This window comes from Ranitomeya variabilis, chromosome 6 (assembly GCF_051348905.1).
Source record: "Ranitomeya variabilis isolate aRanVar5 chromosome 6, aRanVar5.hap1, whole genome shotgun sequence".
Classification (NCBI taxonomy): Eukaryota; Metazoa; Chordata; class Amphibia; order Anura; family Dendrobatidae; genus Ranitomeya; species Ranitomeya variabilis.
Window position 1 is genome coordinate 370,603,392 of NC_135237.1, and position 22,678 is coordinate 370,626,069.

At 40.4% G+C, this 22,678-nt stretch overlaps 1 protein-coding gene across 3 annotated transcripts in view; it reads right to left on the reverse strand.

Moving 5' to 3' along the window:
• Positions 1 to 22,678, reverse strand: part of CTDP1 (CTD phosphatase subunit 1) — a 149,120-nt gene that overhangs the window by 89,241 nt on the left and 37,201 nt on the right. For 2 of the 3 annotated variants that reach the window (XM_077270046.1, XM_077270047.1), the window contains exons 3-9: positions 20,976 to 21,069; positions 17,641 to 17,769; positions 12,758 to 12,908; positions 9,438 to 9,528; positions 8,635 to 8,801; positions 2,260 to 3,318; positions 1,617 to 1,758 (exon numbers count right to left, since the gene is read on the reverse strand). In XM_077270046.1, the coding sequence (XP_077126161.1) occupies positions 1,617 to 1,758; positions 2,260 to 3,318; positions 8,635 to 8,801; positions 9,438 to 9,528; positions 12,758 to 12,908; positions 17,641 to 17,769; positions 20,976 to 21,069 (1,833 nt within the window). Of the gene's footprint in view, positions 1 to 1,616; positions 1,759 to 2,259; positions 3,319 to 8,634; positions 8,802 to 9,437; positions 9,529 to 12,757; positions 12,909 to 17,640; positions 17,770 to 18,054; positions 18,105 to 20,975; positions 21,070 to 22,678 lie in introns of those variants that run through there. The other variant, XM_077270049.1, reaches the window with a different exon arrangement.

Sequence of the window (22,678 nt, forward strand, 5' to 3'; positions counted from 1 at the left end):
TGCCACTGTCAAACGCTGACAGCGGAATTTAACTGGCGCTTCCGGCCATCGGGCCGGAAATGAGCGCATCGCCGACCCCCGTCACATGATCGGGGGTCAGCGATGAGTCTGCATAGTGACAATAGAGGTCCTTGAGACCTCTATGGTTGCTGATGCCGGATTGCTGTGAGCGCCACCCTGTGGTCGGCGCTCATAGCAATGCAGGAATTCAGCTACATAGGAGCGATCTGATGATCGCTCCCATGTAGCTGAGCCGATCTAGTTGTGCCAGCTTCTAGCCTCCCATGGAGGCTATTGAAGCATGGCAAAAGTAAAAAAAAAAAAAAAAAAAAAGTTAAAAAAAATGTGAAAAAAATAAAAAAAAATATAAAAGTTTAAATCACCCCCCTTTCACCCCATTCAAAATAAAACAATTAAAAAAAAGAAATCAAACCTACACATTTAGTATCGCCGTGTTCAGAATCGCCCGATCTATCAATAAAAAGGATTAACTTGATTGCTAAATGGCGTAGCGAGAAAAAAATTTGAAACGCCAGAATTACTTTTTTTTTGTCGCCGCGACATTGCATTAAAATGCAGTAACGGGCGATCAAAAGAACGTATCTGCACAAAAGTGGTATCAATAAAGACGTCAGCTTGGAACTCAAAAAATAAGCCCTCAACCAACCCCAGATCATGAAAAATGGAGACGCTACAAGTATCGGAAAATGGCGCAATTTTTTTTTTTTTTAGCAAAGTTTGGAATTTTTTTCACCACTTAGATAAAAAAGAACCTAGACATGTTTGGTGTCTATGAACTCGTAATGACTTGGAGAATCATAATGGCAGGTCAGTTTTAGCATTTAGTGAACCTAGCAAAAAAGCCAAACAAAAAACAGTGTGGGATTGCACTTTTTTTTGCAATTTCACCGCACTTGGAATTTATTTCCCGTTTTCTAGTACACAACATGGTAAAACCAATGGTGTCGTTCAAAAGTACAACTCGTTTCACAAAAAATAAGCCCTCACATGGCCATATTGACAGAAAAATAAAAAAGTTATGGCTCTGGGAAGGAGGGGAGCGAAAAACAAACACGGAAAAACGGAAAATCCCAAGGTCATTAAGGGGTTAATGGCTAACAGAATATTGGTCAAAAAAGAAAAAAAAAATAAGATTAGGCCCAATTTATCATGAAAAAAAATATGCAAACATTAGAATTTCTGAAAAATACTTTTTTTTTTTTTTTTTTTTTTTTTTTTTACAGCTCTTCATATTGTGTACACATACAGAAAAAAAATAAAAATGTGACTTGTCAGGAATGGGGGTAAATGGCTTAAACCTGTCAAGTTCAGCAGAGAAAAAAAAAATGATGAGAAGATTTTTCTTCAGCAAATTCTCCCAGTCATATATATTTTTTCTTGACTTGCAGCATCCTGTATTGCAGGCCAGAGCTATATTTCCAATCCTGCAGGTCGATCTCCCTGGCTGGCTCAATGACGCTACAAACTGCCCTGTATAATAATAACATTAATTCTAATAATAATATTATAATTATTATTATCATTCAGTATAGGATTCAGACAGAGGAAACATGGTTTTATGTTCCACATTACCAAATGATACTGGCTGCACTTACCTCTGAGATTTCAAATAGTCTTCCTTTAGTGGAAACAGCTGTTCTTCTACCTTTTCCCACCTTTCCAGACAGCTCCAAAGCCAGTCAGGGTTGACCACATGAAGGCTTTTACAATTCATAGCCTGTCTGACCTTCTCAGTCCCTAGAAATTAAACACGAGGGACGGTAAACACACACAAATAAACATACAACGTTAAGAAGTCTACCCGCCAGAAGTAGTGCGGAGGCAGGAGCTCCTGGTGACAGATCTACTCCTAGTCCTCAGGACCTTCACACAAGCCAGATTGGGGCATTAGGGAGCTGCCAGTACAACTTATCTCATAAGCGCCTGCATGACTGTAAACAGGTCATTTGCATACAACATGAAAAATCTAACTAATAAATAGAAATTCCCTGAATGGAAATGTTTTCTAAATTAGACAACCGCTTCCACTTCCCTTTATTTTGCACTGAATATTACTGATATTATGAGAATGAACCTCAAAAGCACACAAAGTGTACATGAATTGTACGTTACAGAGGTGGAAACATTACTAAAGCAAGAATTTATACCGCATGAAAGATGGATGCATGAGCCAGCTTATGGAATCAATGGTTTTAGCCTTTATGATTGTTTTAGCTCTTGTGAAACAAGTTTTCCTACCTGCTCGTGCTGCAATCAGATGTGTCACCTTGTTTGATTCCTCCTCATTTAAAGCCAGGTTTTTGCTGATTTTCGCACCTAAGGATCTGGCGTGATAACATTCCCTTGTCCTCTCAATGGGAAAGTTTGTGGGATGAAGGCCACTGAATGCAATAATTGTGTTTTCCAGGACTTTACTCTTCAGCTCTGGCACAATTTTCCGGATATCTGGAACGTCTTCCAACTCCTTCTTGAGGTATCGTTCATACTTTGCATAGTAATCTGTGTGTACCCTGACAAGGATCTCCTCTAGGTATATTAAGTGATCGTCTTCATCTAGGTCTTCACTGTCATCGTCATCTTCTTCCATACTCTGATCTAGAGATTCTCCTACTGTTATTCCAGACTGCTCACTATTCTGGGATTCAGTTTCTACCTCCTTCTTATCCGTGCATCCATTTCCTAAGTCAATAAGCGTATCTGTTTCTTCTCCTTGAATCTCCATCGCTTCATCCTGTAATAATAGCTTATCTTTACTTTCCGATACTAGTCTGATATCACTATTGTGATTCTCAGTCCATGGTTTGCCAGGTACAGACTCAACTGAAGATTCCCGAGAGACCTTTTCTGGCTTTTTAGACTTCCTCCAACTTCTTTTACATTCACTTTCACTCCCAGAGGAGGAGGGGGGTGGTGATTTTTTATCATCCGCCTCGCTGTCGCTATCACTAGAGAGGTCAAAGTCTAAATCTTTTGCAGTACCAGTCTTTGTTTGAGATTTGGCAACCTCTGTCTTATCATCTTGTTCTATAGATCGTTTAGCTTCTGACAGCGTTAAGTTTTTACCATCATAGGTACAAGATTCCTGACCGATGACAGGGTCCTGCTCCACTAGTCCGTGGCTAGCATCACAGTCCTTTTTATAGGCCTCACTGCCAGAAGGGTTGCCATTAACCCCCTTCACACTTTTCTCAAGTCCATTACTGTGCTCCTCCACGGGAAGGCTTTTAGACTGATCAGGATCCTGCGGAAGTGCCTCGGACTGCTGGGCTGCCACTGATGCCTTGGAGTTGCCTAAGGCTAAAAGAAAAAGAATCTCTTAAAAATGAAACCGTGATGCCAACCTTAGTAGCTCTCAAAAGAAATTATGGGGAATCTTCCACTGATACACACTGAGTGGTAAAACTATGGAGTAAAAAGTGGCAATGAAAATCAATCTTTACAAAAATAAACTTCTGCACTCAAATCTGAGAAAGTTAAACAGGGTTTACCAAAATTGAAAGTTATCCTACAACCATAGGAAAATGGGCACTTTACTTACAGCTGCAGTCTGGTGGGACTCGCACTGACCTGGAGAACAAGGTTCTGCGGAGGTCAAGCACCTGCACCTACTGTCTAGTTTCTCTGCCAGTCCCATAGACTAACAAAAAAATTGAGTACAGCCCATCAAAATATGAATGGTTATAGGAAAAAACTTCCAGTCTTTAAAACCCCTTTAAAAAAAAAAAGTTGTCCACTACTAGAAAAACCCCTTCTTGATCCAGCGTATGCTAGTTCTAATTGGTAGCTGGTAAACATAGTAGCGCTGAAGATGACACTCCAAGGAAAATTGAACCTATGATAGCGTTTCTTATAACACATAAGGTGTTTCGATTGCTGGTAAGCGCCATCATCGCTTGTAGTTGTCCGAGTTATACCCAAGTTACTTCTTGCAGTAAGACACATGTAATTGCATTGGCTCTAGTATGCATTACAAAGGCTATAAATATATAAATAATATATAATTTTCTCTTTTTTTGGCAGTCCGCCATTCTAGCTGTAGTTGCAACCCCTGATTACGCTGCATCTGTGGTGAAACACATTGGGGGGACATGTGCTCTAGGAAAAATGGTCCTGTTTGCCCCACAATGTTGAAACCCCGGGAGGGGGGGGGGGGGGGGGGGGGGTCGCTAAGTGATATTTGGCAATCAGCTCTACATTAAGCTGGTAACCAGGGTAAACATCGGGTTACTAAGCGCGGCCCTGCGCTTAGCAACCCGATGTTTACCCTGGTTACCCGGGGACCTCGGCATCGTTGGTCGCTGGAGAGCGGTCTGTGTGACAGCTCTCCAGCGATCAAACAGCGACGCTGCAGCGATCGACATCGTTGTCGCTATCGCTGCAGCGTCGCTTAATGTGACGGTACCTTTACATGTGATACACAGATTTGCTTATCAAGGCAAATTACTGAGGCAATGATCCGATGTGGAATACGCTTTCTGGAACATCCAGAGCAAAGAGAAAAAAAAAGAAAGCGCTGCTATATTTGTCCAGCAAAGAAGGAAAGAAAATTGGAGCGTTTCTGTTCTACTTGCGGACAAAATGTATGCAAGGAACATTCAGCCGAAAAAATAATATGCGAGAATTGTCGGGGGAATATGTAAAGTTACAAATAAATATTCCTGCACCAAGTTTGTTTTCATAAAAATGTTTTCATAAAAGAATTGCATATAGAATGCCTATATTTGGCGTGCCCGTTTACTTACTTTTTTGTTGTTTTATGCACATAATTATGTTTTGAAATATACACATCTTAGGCTGTGTTCCCAGTAGCGCTGGGGTTCGCCAGAAGGGGATCCATAATGGATCTGACCTCCTGGTAACTCCAGCTAAGGCTGCCGGAATGGCGGGATTCCGCCAGCCTTAGCTGGGGTCACCAGGAGGTCAGATCCATTATGGATCCCCTCCTGGCGGTAGTTGGAATGCATCCTTACCTTGCAATTGTAAAATAAATTTTTTAAAGTATTTTTATTTGAGTTATTCCGTGTTATTTGCACACAGGGTCTTCTGCAGTTCCCCAATTGTCATGCCAACCCATCGGTGTCCCGCAATCATGTGACATGGGTGCCGGCGTTTGTGATGTACTTCCATTGTGCGCGCGTTAACCCCTTAATCCCATATGATGTACTATCCCGTCGTGGTGACCTGGGACTTAATTCCCAGGGACGGGATAGCACGGCACAGGCGATCGGCCACGCTCACGGGGGGGGGGGGGGTTGTGCGCGGCCAATCGCCGCCGGGTGTCAGCTGATTATTACAGCTGACAACCGGCACTACGTGCCAGGAGCGGTCACGGAACGCTCCCGGCACATTAACCCCTGGGCCACTGCGATCAAACATGATCACAGCGTTCCCCAGCTGCATAGGGAAGCATAGCACAGGGAGGGGGCTCCCTGCGTGCTTCCCTGAGACCCTCGGAACAACGCGATGTGATGTCCCACCCTGGGACAAAGTAAAAAAGTTAAACAAATTTACGTGTAAAAAAAAAAATTCCTAAATAAAGAAAAAAAAATTTTGTTCCAATAAATACATTTCTTTATCTAAATAAAGAAAACAACAATAAAAGTACACATATTTAGTATCGCCGCGTCCGTAACGACCCTGCCTATAAAATTGTCCCACTAGTTAACCCCTTCAGTGAACACCGTTAAAAAACAAACAAACAAACAAAAACAACGGCAAAAACAATGCTTTATTATCATACCGCCGAACAAAAAGTGGAATAACACGCGATAACAAAGACTGATATAAATAACCATGGTACCGCCAAAAATGTCATCTTGTCCCGCAAAAAAACGAGCCACCATACAGCATCATCAGCGAAAAAATAAAAAAAAAGTTATAGTCCTCAGAAGAAAGCGAGGTAAATAAGTATTTTTTTTATATAAAATAGTTTTTATCGTATAAAAGCGCCAAAACGTAAAAAATGATATACATGAGGTATCGCTGTAGTCGTACTGACCCGAAGAATAAAACTGCTTTATCAATTTTACTAAGCGCGTAACAGTATAAACGCCCCCCACCAAAAGAAATTCATGAATTGCTGGTTTTTGGTCATTCTGCCTCACAAAAATCGGAATAAAAAGCGATCAAAAAAATGTCATGTGCAATGTTACCAATAAAAACGTCAACTCGTCCCGCAAAAAACAAGAGCTCACATGACTCTGTGGACTAAAATATGGAAAAATTATAGCTCTCAAAATGTGGAGACTCAAAAACTATTTTTTGCAATAAAAAGCGTCTTTTAGTGTGTGATAGCTGCCAATCATAAAAATCCGCTAAAAAAACAGCTATGAATAGTAAACCAAACTCCCCTTTATCACCCCCTTAGTTAGGGAAAAATAATAAAATTACAAAAATGTATTTATTTCTATTTTCCAGTTGGGGCTACAGTTAGGGTTGGGGCTACAGTTAGCATTAGAGATGGGGCTAAAATTAGGGTTAGAGTTGGGGCTAAAGTTAGGATTAGGGTTGGGGCTAAAGTTACGGTTAGGGTTTGGATTACATTTACGGTTGGGATTAAAGGTGTGTCAGGGTTAGGGGTGTGTTCGGGTTAGGGTTGGAGTTGGAATTGAGGGGTTTCCACTGTTTAGGCACATCAGGGGCTCTCCAAACGCGACATGGCGTCGGATCTCAATTCCAGCCCATTCTGCGTTGAAAAAGTAAAACAGTGCTCCGTCCTTTCCGAGCTCTGCCATGCGCCCAAACAGGGGTTTACCCCAACATTTTGGGGTCAAATTTCTCTTGGTACCCTTGGGAAAATAAAAAATTGGGGGTTAAAAAATCATTTTTGTGGGAAAAAAAATGATTTTTTTACTTTCACGGCTCTGTGTTATAAACTGTAGTGAAACACTTGGGGATTCAAAGTTCTCACAACACATCTAGATAAGTTCCTTGGGGGGTCTAGTTTCCAATATGGGGTCACTTGTGGGGGTTTTCCACTGTTTAGGCACATCAGGGGCTCTCAAAACGCGACATGGTGTCCTATCTCAATTCCAGTCAATTTTGCATTGAAAAGTCAAACAGCACTCCTTCCCTTCCAAGTTCTGCCATGCGCCCAAACAGTAGTTTACCCCCACATATGGGGTATCAGCATACTCAGGACAAATTGCACAACAACTTTTGGGGTCCACTTTCTTCTGTTACCCTTGGGAAAATAAAAAATTGAGGCGAAAAGTTCATTTTTGTGAAAAAAATATGATTGTTTATTTTTACGGCTCTACATTATAAACTTCTGTAAAGCACTTGGTGGGTCAAAGTGCTCACCACACATCTAGATAAGTTCCTGAGGGTGTCTACTTTCCAAAATGGTGTCACTTGTGGGGGGGTTTCAATGTATAGGCACATCAGGGACTCTCCAAACGCGACATGGCGTCCTCTCTCAATTTCAGTCTATTTTGCATTGAAAAGTCAAACGGCGCTCCTTCCCTTCTAAGCTCTGCCATGCTCCCAAACAGTGGTTTACCCCCACATATAGGGTATCCAATTTCTCCTGTTACCCTTGGTAAAATAAAACAAATTGGAGCTAAAGTAAATTTTTTGTGAAAAAAAGTTAAAAATGTTCATTTTTATTTTTTCTTTTAAATATTCCAAAAATTCCTCCTGTAAAACACCTGAAGGGTTAATAAAATTCTTGAATGTGGTTTTGAGCACCTTGAGGGGTGCAGTTTTTGGAATGGTGTCACACTTGGGTATTTTCTATCATATAGACCCTTCAAAGTTACTTCAAATGTGATGTAGTCGCTAAAAAAAAAATGGTGTTGTAAAAATAAGAAATTGCTGTTCAAATTTTAACCCTTTTAACTCCGTAACAAAAAAAAATGTTTGGTTCCAAAATTGTCCTGATGTAAAGTAGATGTGGGAAACTTATTAAGTATTTTGTGTGACATATCTCTGTGATTTAAGGGCATAGAAATTCAAAGTTGGAAAATTGCGAAATTTTCAAAATATTCGCCAAATTTCTGTTTTTCTCACAAATAAACGTAGGTAATATCAAAGAAATGTTACCACTATCATGAAGTACAATAGGTCCCGAGAAAACAATGTCAGAATCATCAGGATCCGTTGAAGCATTTTAGAGTTTTAACCTCATAAAGGGACAGTGGCCAGCATTGTTAAAATTGGCCCAGTCATTAACGTGCAAACCACCCTTGGGGATTAAACGATGCCATCAGACTGACCGCGTCACTTAACATGTCAATAGCTGCGAGTAGATCGCAAATTCACCAGCGGCTGTAAGGGGCACATGACAGCTAATCAAACCAGCTGTCATGTCCCAAAAAAGATGCGAGCCCAGCACTGGAGCCTACATCAAAGAGGGGGAGGGGACCTATGACATACCTATACGTCATAGGTCGCAAAAGGGTTAATTCCAGAAAAGCATTAACAAACATTGATTCAGAGAAGAAATCTCCTAACATTCTCCGCCTCTTAGTGGCTTTCTAGGCACTTACCTCTAAAGACCTGCGTTTAGTTAATTGTACATAGGCAGTAAATGATGTTCAGAAGGGGACATACGTTATGGACTCTGGAGAGGGACATTTAAGGGTAACGATTCACAGCTTCCTTATTACTAACCTCTGTTCCTTATCTGGGCTTCCCTTGAACCGGGGGGTGCATTGATGTCACCAGTACCTTGAAAGTAGACATACTTTTTAACTGTAATCAAATTAGGAGCAAATTTCCAAACATCTTCTCGATCATCAATGATGCAGACCATAGAGTCCCCACACGGAAAAAGATTCCTTAAAATCACAAGATAAAGCATAAAAAGAAATACGAAAAATTGAAAAGTGCTATATAAAAAAAAAAAAAAAAAGATGCTGAACACAAACCTAGTAGGCTCAAAATTCACCGACAACATTCAAACACATTCTAAAATATTTACTTGTTGTGACTGTTCAAGCAAGATGATAAGACTGCGCTCCATCCAGTTCTGCACACATACATCTGCGCAGTTATATTCATTATTACTTACAGATGACTTCTAGTGATTACTGAACGTGCTCCAATAAGGTGTTAGCGGAGCATACTCGAGTGATAAGAGTGTCTTCGGAGTGCTCGAATCCCGTGGCTGCATGTCTCATGGCTGTTCTACAACACATGTAGAGATTGCCTAACAAACAGGCAAGCTCTGCCAAAATGGGATTAGAGCACGGCAAAGATATCCTATTAGCACTCGAGCATACTCTGATAATACTAATGGCATTATCCTATCATTCAGCTACTACAGAAACCATGTTCCTCTGTACAGGTAACACCAGTGCCCCAACAGCCTTTGGTACAGAATGATTCATAAAAACAAGCTGGAAGCCATTAATAAAATTCATCACATGCATATTTATTTTAAAAAATAAATAAAAAATAAAAAAAGGACAAACCTAAGGTTTCCCGTTTTGGAAAAAGGATCTATACATTCATCCCTTGATAAGATTCGATGTGAGAAAAGCTTCTTCTCAGGATCCAAAAATCCTAAAAAAGAAAACAAAACAGGTATATTAATACATTGTAAAGTCCAAAGTTCATGAGCCCATAAAATCAACAGACCTCCAATTAAGCTAATGTTATACCCCTCTTAGGCCAGATTCACATGGGATTTTTAAAGACTTATATGCAATTTGCTAGTATTTGTTTTCAGCTATATTTTTTTTAAGTGTTATTCCCATCTTCATAAATGGACATTGTCGGATAGTGCTTGTAAATGCAAGCAACTTTGTAATTTACTGTATATTAATTATTTCAGCAGGTCTCTAGATATTACTACTTTTTTGTTTTTTGAGACCAACTCATTGCATTGGAGATAGACCACCACTGCTAGACAGCAGAACCTGCAGAGTGCTTACAAGCTAGACAGCAACAGTGGTCAATCTTCATGGCAACGGCCTGTAAACAAAATAAAAGATAACATAATAAGCAGTACATTTCAAAAGTTTTTTTTTTTTTACATTAACTATCTGACAATCTTCATCTATAAAGATGGACATACTCTTTTAATGCACCGACAGGAATGGGTGAAAGCATATACCGTATTTGGAATTGTCTAAAAATATGTTACTATATATATTTTTACACCCAAGACACTGGTCTCAACGGCTGCACAATTTTGAATGCGATACTGAGGTATATGGAGGTTTTTTCTTTTCTATATTGCACCCATGGGTGTCTGATATTGGCCACAATGGCAGCTGCTGCAGAGGTCAGAGCCAACTTAAAATAGAAAAAAATGTGGAGTGAAAGTAGATTTAAGTGTAATAGGTACTGACAACAGAGATATGGGCACGTGGTCACCCTCATCTTACTGCAAATATCATTATGGACAATTCCTCACAACACAGATATAATTCGATCAGGCGGCAGAACCATCGACAGACTGCAAATCACATCCCAGCCACATACTAGACACAGCAGGGCCAGAGGACAGACTGGCCATAGTGCAAATGCCAAATGGGCCAATATGATAGTGGGCAGTATTGGCGGAGCAGCGAGCCAATAGCAGCCATTTTAATTGAATATATATGTGTACATGTGTGTATCTATTTTTTTTCTCGCTAATGCAACATTTTACATTTCTGTGGCCCTTTACTGCCCTCTTGTGTTAAAAGCAGAAATTTAGCTAAAGTAATGCATACTTTTTGCTATGAAAAATTGTATTTAATGGAAACTTTTGGTATTAACAATTTTCATGAATTTACCATTAACAGCAATCCATGTCTGCGGTACTACAATAGCAATGGGAACAATTATTGGTGAGGAAGAAGAACAGCCTGTAGGTCCTGCTGGTTTTTAAACGACAAATGCTTACTGTTCCCTCTAAACATATATATAATATTCTTTTATGACCTAAATACTCTTAAAAGCTCAGTATATGTCATCATTTTAGCATAATCTATTAAGGATTTTCAATTTTAACCTTAAAAATCCTTAAAGGGGTTGTCCACTACTCTGACAACCCCTTCCAAATCTGTATGTTTGCCCCCAGTAAAATAACCATTCTACTCGCGTGCCGGCATTTTTCAAGCGGTGTGTGCATGGTTTCTCCCAGGGCTCTCATAACATTGTTACCTCACGTGATCCCTGCGGTCAATCAGTGCTGGTTGCACTCTCCCAGCATTCAGACACATGACATACATCAGCAGGAAATGAGACGGCAGCAGCTCTTCCTCCTGATGATGCGATACGTCCGAAAGTGGGGAGAGAGTGCAGCCAGCACTGATTGACTGCAGGGATCACGAGAGGTAACAATGTTATGAGAACCTCGGGAGGCACCCTGCAGACACTGGAGGAAAGTAGAAGTGTTATTTTACTGGGGGCCAACATTGAGATGGGGTTGTCAGAGTAGTGGACAACCTCATTAAGGATCAAGAGCTTTCGTGCTTTTATTTAACACACTTCTTCCATGAAGCATAACTTTTTTATTTTCCATCGACATGGCCATATGAGGGGCTTGCTTTCTTGTGAAATAAATTGCTCCGCTGCTGTTTTCTTGGATTTTACTGACTTTAATCACTTTGTTGTATAAAAAAAAATAAAAAAAAAATGACCTTTTACATTTGTTCCACAAAATTTAGTTTCATTTTTAAAGTTTTACTGCTACTAAAATATACTTGGCATCAGTTAAGCCTTAACTATTTTGTTTTTTGTTGGACAAGCTGCAGTTTTGAACCATATCATTTTGGGCTACATACAAGTTTTTCATTTTTTTTATTCTAATTTTTGAGGGGGAAGGGGGGGGGGGGGGGGATGACCAATATGCAGCCACTCTGCCATTGTGATTTTTTTATTACAATTTCTATACGTCCCCCTTGGGGACTTGAACCTGAGAACACTAGACCTCCTATACAATACACTGAAGGACTGTAGTACTGCAGATTATTGCACACTCAAACGTCAAGAGAAGCATTACAGTATTTGAAGGAACTAATTAATGTTATAACACAAAGCGTAACAAAATGTTTATATGAGTAAAAGAAAATATATCTTAAAGTATAGAGGTCGATAAACGCATTTCAAGACTGGGGTACAAAAGAGTCTGTCTTGATGAATTTCTCCCAATCTGTTTAGATCCAGAAATCTGTGGTAACTGCATTATAATAACACTACTGTATATATTATATTATTATAATATATTATATTATAAAAAATCCCTGTGCATAGACAGTGGCGGGATGAAATGGTATTCTGGAAATCATTCTATAACAGTGTGCAGAACACGCCCTCTAGTGGTGGCATCCAGAATGCCATATGCATGAACACATATCGTCTGTGCATTCTTGATTATAACGAGAGCGTGCATTTTCTATATATTCTGGCTGCATGAGTTTACCAGACACCTCAGAAGAGCAGTATACAGTGAGCTCCAGAACTACTGCTAGTAGTGGCTACTTACAAGTAGAATTCGCCAAGCAGCCATGATGCAAAACCCAAGGTTTAAATTGCACCGCTTAGGAAAATGGCAAAATGTGCTGCAGCCAATCAGTTCTAATCAAGGCCATTCTATATATTGTCTCCCATTCATTGTGGGCCTTAAATGGCAGTATGGAGACTTCGTTGGTGATGACAGCTGATGCGATTCACAAATTTGTGTGTCATGGTCCGTTCCTCACACATGTCAAGTTCAGGTCAGGAGACTCGAAGTCTGTCCGTGATCAGACCACGACAAAGTATGAAGCACATTTAGAACAAGATTTGGCAGAATACTGACCAGCAATAGTATGTGCATAAAGCCTGCTTCCAAAGGTGAAAACGTGCAGCTCATATAGTTTGGCAATTTTCTCTAAAAATTCTTTACAATGTGGACGCAAACGTGTGTGCAGCATTGGTTCTCCTCGGCCCAACTGGAAATGGAATATACCCTGTAAGAAAAGGAAATCAAAAATAAAAAGTAATAAGTAATAAAAGAGTAATGTCAAGTGCAGTGTTTAAATGGAATCTGTCAGTAGGTTTTTGCCACCTAAACAGAGAGCAGCATACTGTAGAGACAGAGACACTGATTCCAGTGATGTATTTTTTTTTTTTTAATTTATTTTTTTTTTTTATTTATAAATGAACACAAAACATCAACCTACATTTACCATTATCATAAAGTATAAATAGCTGTTTCCAGCCAGCTAACGCTCGGCACGCTCATTGCTATCTAATTAACGCTGCTGGTGATTAACCTAAAGTAAATAATTACAACATTCAATAGCGCTTACGCAGGTGGTAAATTAACTTAAAATGAATTTAATAATAATAATAATCATTAAAAATCTGAATAATACTAAAAATACATTTTATTCACAGTGTAAAATCAAAAACAAACTGGATTCAGTAAGATGTGCGTTTTTTATTCATTCCAGCATCTAAACAAATTTCATAACGAAACATAAATTAAGTAAAAATTTCTCTGTAAACACAATTAAATGTATAGTCATTTTCGTCATTTTCAAAGATCTTTCCTTGACTTCTACCAGGTACAATTTAATGTGTGGGGACGGGATAGTGTGTCATAATGTGGTGGGGGGCGGGATTATGTGTACTAATGTGGTGGGGGGCGGGATTATGTGTGGTAATGTGGGGGGGGCGGGATTATGTGTGGTAATGTGGGGGGGGCGGGATTATGTGTGCTAATGTGGTGGGGGGGCGGGATTGTGTGTGCTAATGTGGTGGAGGGGCGGGATTATGTGCTAATGTGGTGGGGGGGCGGGATTATGTGCGCTAATGTGGTGGGGGGCGGGATTGTGTGCGCTAATGTGGTGGGGGGGCGGGATTATGTGCGCTAATGTGGTGGGGGGACGGGATTGTGTGTGCTAATGTGGTGGGGGGACGGGATTGTGTGTGCTCATGTGGTGGGGGGGCGGGATTATGTGTGCTAATGTGGTGGGGGGGCGGGATTATGTGTGCTAATGTGGTGGGGGGGCGGGATTATGTGTGCTAATATGGTGGGGGGGGCGGGATTGTGTGTGCTCATGTGGTGGGGGGCGGGATTATGTGTGCTAATGTGGTGGGGGGGCGGGCTTATGTGTGCTAATGTGGTGGGGGGGCGGGATTGTGTGTGCTCATGTGGTGGGGGGCGGGATTATGTGTGGTAATGTGGTGGGGGGCGGGATTATGTGTGGTAATGTGGTGGGGGGCGGGATTATATGTGGTAATGTGGTGGGGGGCGGGATTATGTGTGGTGATGTGGTGGGGGGGCGGGATTGTGTGTGGTAATGTGGTGGGGGGCGGGATTATGTGTGGTGATGTGGTGGGGCGGAGCTACTGTGCAGGGGGCGGGATTAGCGAGTAATCACGATATATATATATATATATATATATATATATATATATATATATATATATATATATATATATATATATATATATATATATATACACACATACACTCACTGGCCACTTTATTAGGTACACCTGTCCAACTTCTTGTTAACACTTAATTTCTAATCAGCCAATCACATGGCGGCAACTCAGTGCATTTAGGCATGTAGACATGGTCAAGACAATCTCCTGCAGTTCAAACCGAGCATCAGTATGGGGAAGAAAGGTGATTTGAGTGCCTTTGAACGTGGCATGGTTGTTGGTGCCAGAAGGGCTGGTCTGAGTATTTCAGAAACTGCTGATCTACTGGGATTTTCACGCACAACCATCTCTAGGGTTTACAGAGAATGGTCCGAAAAAGAAAAAAAATCCAGTGAGCGGCAGTTCTGTGGGCGGAAATGCCTTGTTGATGCCAGAGGTCAGAGGAGAATGGGCAGACTGGTTCGAGCTGATAGAAAGGCAAGAGTGACTCAAATCGCCACCCGTTACAACCAAGGTAGGCCTAAGAGCATCTCTGAACGCACAGTGCGTCGAACTTTGAGGCAGATGGGCTACAGCAGCAGAAGACCACACCGGGTACCACTCCTTTCAGCTAAGAACAGGAAACTGAGGCTACAATTTGTACAAGCTCATCGAAATTGGACAGTAGAAGATTGGAAAAACGTTGCTTGGTCTGATGAGTCTCGATTTCTGCTGCGACATTCGGATGGTAGGGTCAGAATTTGGCGTAAACAACATGAAAGCATGGATCCATCCTGCCTTGTATGGAGCATCTTTGGGATGTGCAGCCGACAAATCTGCGGCAACTGTGTGATGCCATCATGTCAATATGGACCAAAATCTCTGAGGAATGCTTCCAGCACCTTGTTGAATCTATGCCACGAAGAATTGAGGCAGTTCTGAAGGCAAAAGGGGGTCCAACCCGTTACTAGCATGGTGTACCTAATAAAGTGGCCGGTGAGTGTATATATATATATATATATATATATATATATATATATATATATATATATATATATATATATATATATATATAGATGTGTCATGAAAAAAAATCTCAAAATCACTGGAATTTGTCAAAGCGTTCCAGAGTTATTACCACAAAGTGACACTGGTCAGATTTTTTTTAATTTGGCTCTGTCACTAAATGGTTAATATAAATGGGTTATGGATTACCAAGGCCTGCTATCCATTCATGTGTCTTTTCCTATATACATGGATATTGGACTGTAACTACATTTTCAGAAAGCTTTTAATTAAAGTATCGGTGTATAATACCTGTGGGGTTTTCAAGGTCCTTGCCCACGGCAGTGGCCAATGATGGGCAAGTGACAGCAATGTCACATCACCCGCCCGGTACAGCAGAGCTCGCATCGCTGCAGTGCACTGCTGCAGGAGAGTATACATTGCTCTCATTTTCTACGGGGTCCTGAAAGGATAAAAGTAAACCTGTCCGCTGACACATGCTGCCCATACTTTGAGGAATGGCTGTGTGAACTTAGCCAGGCATACTTTTAAAGCAGCGAAGGGACAGGGACTGCGCTATACACTGGTCAGACAGGTGGTTGGTTCCCGGAGCTTCTCCCACCCGCTGCCCTGGGTTGACAGGTCTATGCGCAGACTGGGCAGCATTTATCAGCTGACCGGTTCACTTTAAGCACGGGTTGTCAGGAACAACCCTTTAGATATTTCTATTTAAAAAAAACAACAAAAACACAACACTACACATGTCATTCTTGTCACACAATGAACCTCAGAAAATCAACACAAAACAAAAAATAATGGGTTTATTGTCTTATCACTGCACTTGAGGGGCACTTGACTTTGCACAGCACAGCGAGTCGCTCTTCCGATCGCCCCCGCGCACCGTACAGGCTCCATTCCCCGGTCCGAGGGTTGGCCCCATGCCCTTCCAGTACATAAAAAGGCGTCATTCTAAACTAAAACTGGTCCCACAAAAAACAAGCCCTTACTTTAACCCCTTTCCGACATTGGGAGTAATAGTAAGCTGATGTCAAACACCCTCCCTTTGATGTAGGCTCCGGCGGTGAGCCCACATTTTTTCCGGTAAATGTCAGCTGTTTTGAACAGCTGACATGTGCTGCTAACAGTCACGGAAGGAATCGTGATCCTCCTGCGGTTGTTAATCCAATAAATGCCACTGTCCAACTCTTGACAGCGGCATTTAACACGCGCTTTCGGCAAGCACGTCAGAAATCCGCCCGTCGGTGGCCCCAGTGATCGTGGGTCACTGATGAGTTGGTATGACAACCAGAGGTCTCCAGCAGATCTCTATGGATGTCACTGCCGGATTGCTATGAGTGCCGCCCGGTGGTCGGCGCTCATAGCAAGTGAGTAATTCTGCTACATACAGGCGATCTGCTCATCGCCTGTATGTAGCAGAGGCAATCGAGTTATGGCAGGCTATTGAGGCATGCAAAAAGTAAAAAAAAAAAATGTTTTCAAAAATATAAAAAAAATAAAAAAAGTTCAAATCACCCCCCCCTTCGCCCCCATTCAAATAAAAACAATAGAAAAAAAAAATCAAACATACACATATTTGGTATTGCCACGTTCAGAATCGCCTGGTCTATAAATAAACAAAAAGGATTAATCTGATTGCTAAACGGCGTATAGCGAAAAAAAAGTCAAAATGCCAGAATTACCTTTTTTTGGTCGCCGCGACAGTGCGTTAAAATGCAATAATGATTAAAAGATCATATCTGCACCAAAATTGTATCATTTAAAAAAGTTAGCTCGGCACGCAAAAAAATAAGTCCTCAACCAACCATAGATCACGAAAAATGGAGATGATACGGTTAATCGAAAAAAAAATGCACCATTTTCCAACAAACTTTGGAATTTTTTTTCACCACTTCGATTAAAAAAAACCAAAAAAAAAACCTAGACATGTTTGGCATCTATGAACTCGTAATGACCTGGAGAATCATAATGGCAGGTAATATTAGCATTTAGTGAACCTAGGAAAAAAGCCAAACAAAAACAAATGTGGGATTGCACTTTTTTTTACAATTTCACGGCAATTGGATTTTATTTTTTGTTTTCAAGTAAATGACATGGTAAAACTAATTGTGTCGTTCAAAAGTACAACTCGCCCTGCAAAAAACAAGCCCTCACATGGCCATATTGCCGGAAAAATAAAAAATGTTAAAAAAAGTTATCGCTTTGGGAAGAAGGGGAGCAAAAAATGAAAACGCAAAAACAAATATACCTCTGGTAATTAAGAGGTTAAAATCTGAAGTGCAAAAAAAAGTGTCAGGAACATACCTTTCTGGACATATGCTGGCAGTGCTGTTCTGTGGTATGGATTAATGTCTGATCTAAATCCACCATGAGGACAAGCTTCTTGTTTCGATGCAGTCGATGTTGGTCTTCCCGGCCCAGTTGTTCAGCTTGCTAGAAGAAAATTAAGAACACCCTCGTAAACCATAAATTATATCTCAGAACAAACAAAGAGCCCTGAAGTGACAAAATCCACAGAATGTAAAGCTATACCTATAGTGGTAAAAACAGTAGCCATTATGTACAAGTGTGAAATTGGATATCATTATTTTCCAGCATGTAGTCAAACTGTTTACTGGCTAAAAAAAAATAATATATAGAAAAGGTGCCTTGTTAGCAAACTTCCTATTGCCCTGGTATAAGTCCCATATTTAAGACAGTGGAGGAGAAAACACAGACCTAGATTGTAGCTTCCATTGTCTTATATGGCTGAAGGCTGGTAGGCAAATCTGCAAAACAAAAACAAATTTGCACCTCTGAATCGCCCAATTTATATGGTCCCTGCGCCAAGCTCTCAAACGGATATAGTAACAAAGTCGCTCTGAGTCAGCGGTTTTGGCCATATATTGGTAACTCACCAGTAATATTCTAGCAGTATAATTTGTTTTATCCCAGATCAGTTGAATCAATACGCTTTGAGTCCTTCTTCACAGCAGTGGCATGTGATCTGCAGCCCAACTACTAGCCCAGTGCATTTTCTCCTGTGTGGCCAACTAGTCAATCACTAACTTACTGTGAACTACTGGATGACATAATCACGGATGAAATCGCACCCAGCAGTTCTCGGTCCTTCCCCACACAGCCCTTGTTCCTCTGGACATGCCATATGCAGCAGAGTCAGCCTTATATAGAGAGCAGTGATATAGTAGGCAAATCCACAAAATTAGCCAGTTATAAAAGTTGCCTGAATCGTGCTGCATGTCTATACTGTGTGTGCATAATCTCCAGTGCATTTGTATTAGATTCAGAATCATATAGTCCCCCCCCACACTTCTATAAGAACTAACAGGGAGAAACCCATCATAAGCAGGAGGCAGAGATGGAGGCACTGTTACTATTGGACAGGACTCAGGGAAGAGCAATTATTGAAAAGCCAAACACATTAATAATAACTGTAGTCAGCATTAGGGGAATCATGTCAACTGGGAAGTACGAATGAATGAGTATGGCAAAAAAAAAAAATGCAACATCTATACTATTTAATACAAAAAAAAAAAAAAAAATGGACACAGAGCAATAATAAATATTAAAATATCACAATTTTTATTACCAGATGATTCTTTGTTCACTATTTTCCTTATCACTTATTCTAGGCACTTTTTCTTTTCCACTTTGGAATGATTTCCACACATCACCTAAGGTATGTGCACTTATTTGTAATCCCTTATATTCCTTTAGCTTTATACTCTTTCTATCCATGTGCGATTTTCGCCTATACTCTGCATACCTGCAGCTTGTTATGCGGTGTGCGCTTCATGTGACTGGCGTGGTTCCGTTGCCCGGGTGATGCGTCCTTCAGGCGTCGCACTTCCGGCCTGCCCTGGTGGGCAGGAGGCTGTGACGTTGGATGCCGATTCCATGGCTTCCGGTCCCCTCTGTGTCACCGGAAGCACCGCTATAGCCGCCGGAGCCATGTACTGGATAGGGTATATATACCTGCTCCCCTCCATCCCTGACATTACGCCCCCCCTGAAGAAGCATTAAGCGTTGGGGTCCCTTCCTCCCACATCTACAACAGCAGGTCGGTTTCATAAACCTCTCTCCCCTCTAATGTCCTTGCTATTCCAGCCCGCTCACATGCAGTTTTCTATCTAATTGGGGAGTCTCTTGTTCACTAGGTTCCTATATCTGCATATTTTTACATACATTGTGGTATCTTGCACCTTATTGTTTGGTCCTCTGCTTCACAGTTTACTGTGAGTTAAATAATATTCTGTTTGGCACTGATCTTTTATGGTAGTTTGTATTTAAGCTGTATTAAAGCACTATGCACTTTACTGTATTATTTCCAATACTGCTGAAATATTGATAATGATTGAATTAATGCAATTTTTTGCACATATGTGCATTCTCTTCATTTAGTATTTTATATAATCAATTGGTCACCACATTGGACCATACGGTATTTATTGACTTTACTAGTTCTTACTTATGTATTCGTGCAATATCCTTTATACCTCCTGCTTTGACGTGGCACTTGGATGTCGTCATTCACTTTTAATTGTTTGTATTCTACGTCTATGTATTCATTTTAGGTTTTTGTAATCTGGTAATAAAAATTGTGATATTTTAATATTTATTATTGCTCTGTCCATTCTCTTTTGGTTTTTCTACCCATATTTATGGCTGAGTTTGTATAATTTACGGCCCCCTCTCTTTGGTATTTTTTATTATTTAATACAAGCTTATGATGCATTACATAAGCAAAAAATTGCTGACACACAGCTGTAAATAAAATTCGGTATTGTCGCACCATGCACTCCCCTCCAAGGAGACACTAAGATTAAGGTGCAACATTATGGGGCTGTATTGCCATCTAATGTGATTGTGATGTGGTGTCACTAACTTGATTTTCTGTCACTGGGTGCGAGTCGCACACAACTCACTTGCCTCATGATTTGTCTCTAATTTGGCTAAAATACTCATGAAACAGCAAGTTGCACAAATATCTTGTCTGAGGGACACCGTTGTATCATACGCTTCGCCATGTAGTCTAAGCCTAACAATGATTAAATGCAGTTGTAAAATAGGTTTAAAACCTTTGTTTAATACACAGAATACATATTCAAGATGAATTTACACTGCTCCCAGTGTCAAACATATCAATGGCCTCAGATGAGTTGGTATAAATGGAATATCTCAGGCTGCTCCACCATACTATAAATATAAAGGATCTTACGAGCGACATTTACCACCATATGTACCTATAATGATACTACAAATGCGGCGTAAATCAATGAGGCTGCAAGAGGCCATCAATCCCAAACTTCAGGTGTAGAGGAGTCAATGCTTGTGCCTGGTTTCTCACCATCAACATAAGGGTGCTCCAGTAATAACTAATTCTACCGATTTCTCCCATACAGTTCTTTGGAGAGTGGTTATCCTAGTGTGGCTAAACCGTAGTTGAAAATGAATTTCACTGCAGATGCCATCAGTGATCTGTGCAGGTAGTACTGCTAGGACCCGTGCTGTTTTCAGGACTAGTAGAGGTCCCAGCAGTTGATTCGTTACCAATCAGACACCGGTGGTATAACCTAAGGAATGCCACCACCTTTTGGAACGTAAAAACGCTTAGCCGAATGCTAAACAGAAGAGCTTACCTCCGAGCTAACCATCAGCTCTGGAACACTGTGCACCATAGAGACCGTAGCTGTTGATAATGGCACCTGTTGCTTTCCGTTCTTGCTTTGTAGCCTGGACAAATGCAGGACATCATTTTAGTTCACAACAAAATCACATTAGGCCTCATTCAGGTGTCAGATTTCCATGAACAAATCTCCTTTTTTCACAGACAGACTATAATAGGTATGGGTTCTATGGGGCTGTTCACGTGTCCATGTGTATTTTCCAGTCCCAGTGGTTTACACCAAAACATGGACACGGCTCCAATTTTGATCTGGGTCATTAGATTACAAGTGAACCAATGCAATTTTACTCTGTTTTTATTTCTTTTGAAAGTTTGTTCTTTGTTAATACTGTGTTAGAGAATGGAAAATGTGAAGAAAAACATTTTCTTCTATATACTTTACTTTTCTTAAAATTTTTAGTTTTGAAAAAAAAATGCAAATTTCTGTATTCCATGCCTTGATATTTCTCATCGCGCAGGCCAGAACCAAGATAGAGAAACAGAAGAATAGGGATTTTTGTGTACTGACCGTAAAATCCTTTTCTCCGAGCCACTCATTGAGGGACACAGCGGTCCTGTGTCCCCCAATGTGGCGAAGGAGAAAACACTATTACACTCAGAAATGTACAGGCTTCCACCAGACACTTCACAAGAGTATATCTGATGATATTTTACCCATGCAGACTCAAAGGCAAAATTTTGAAAAACATTTCCAAAAGATCAATATGATATAAAAACTTTTCAAAAAATTCACATGTGCCTCCTATGCACCTAGCCACATCTGTACTAAAATTCAAGTTGATATCTCAAAGGGATCATACTTCAAAAAATAACTACCGTATATGAAGTGTGTCAATTTGAAAATCTCGAATTTAGATGTTTTCAGCCTGTGGTCTAAAAGTGTAGGGGCCATATTTTCGAAATTAAAAAAAAAGGTTTCAGATCTTGTCCTGATCCTAAACCAGGGAAATTAGATAAATCTATAGTGGATAGAGTGAAAGGGTATTACAATAGTGATAAGGTGAATCGAACTATACCTGCCAAGAAAGACTGTCTATGAAAGTGAAGGATAAGAAAACTCATGTCCATAAGAGGCTGGCTCTAGCCAATTTGAAAGAGACTTTGACTATTTACCAAAATAAATAAATAATTTAACTTCTGCCCAAACAGAATTTTCAAAATGTGCTACCATGCGAGCTAAGAATTGTGTCCTGGCTGGTGTTAGTGGTACACCAGAACACGGAGCTTATGATTGAAGGAGGTAAGCTGAAAGATTCACATTGGCGAGTCCAACCTTGCTGATTACAAAGTATGTGTCTCCCATAATGTGTCCAGAAAAAAAGTTCAATCTGTTACCTAAGAATCAGCAAAATATGTCCCCCAGTAATGGCTCCCCACAAAAAAAAAATATTAAATCATTCCAAAAGAGTCTATGGTAGATAGTAAAACTTATGAACAGTGGATATCTGGTGACAGCTGGACTTTGGACACGGTTTCTAAAATTGCAGAAGACTTTGTAGAATGTTTTTGTGACCAGCTATGACCAGTAGATAAAGGGTTAGTCCAAAGCCCAAAAGTAAATTTCAATTAATAAATTAAAAATATTTAGTTTTTAAAAATTTAAGTGATGATAAAATTCTGTACCATCCACTCTATGCTGCAACTTCGGGTTCTGTC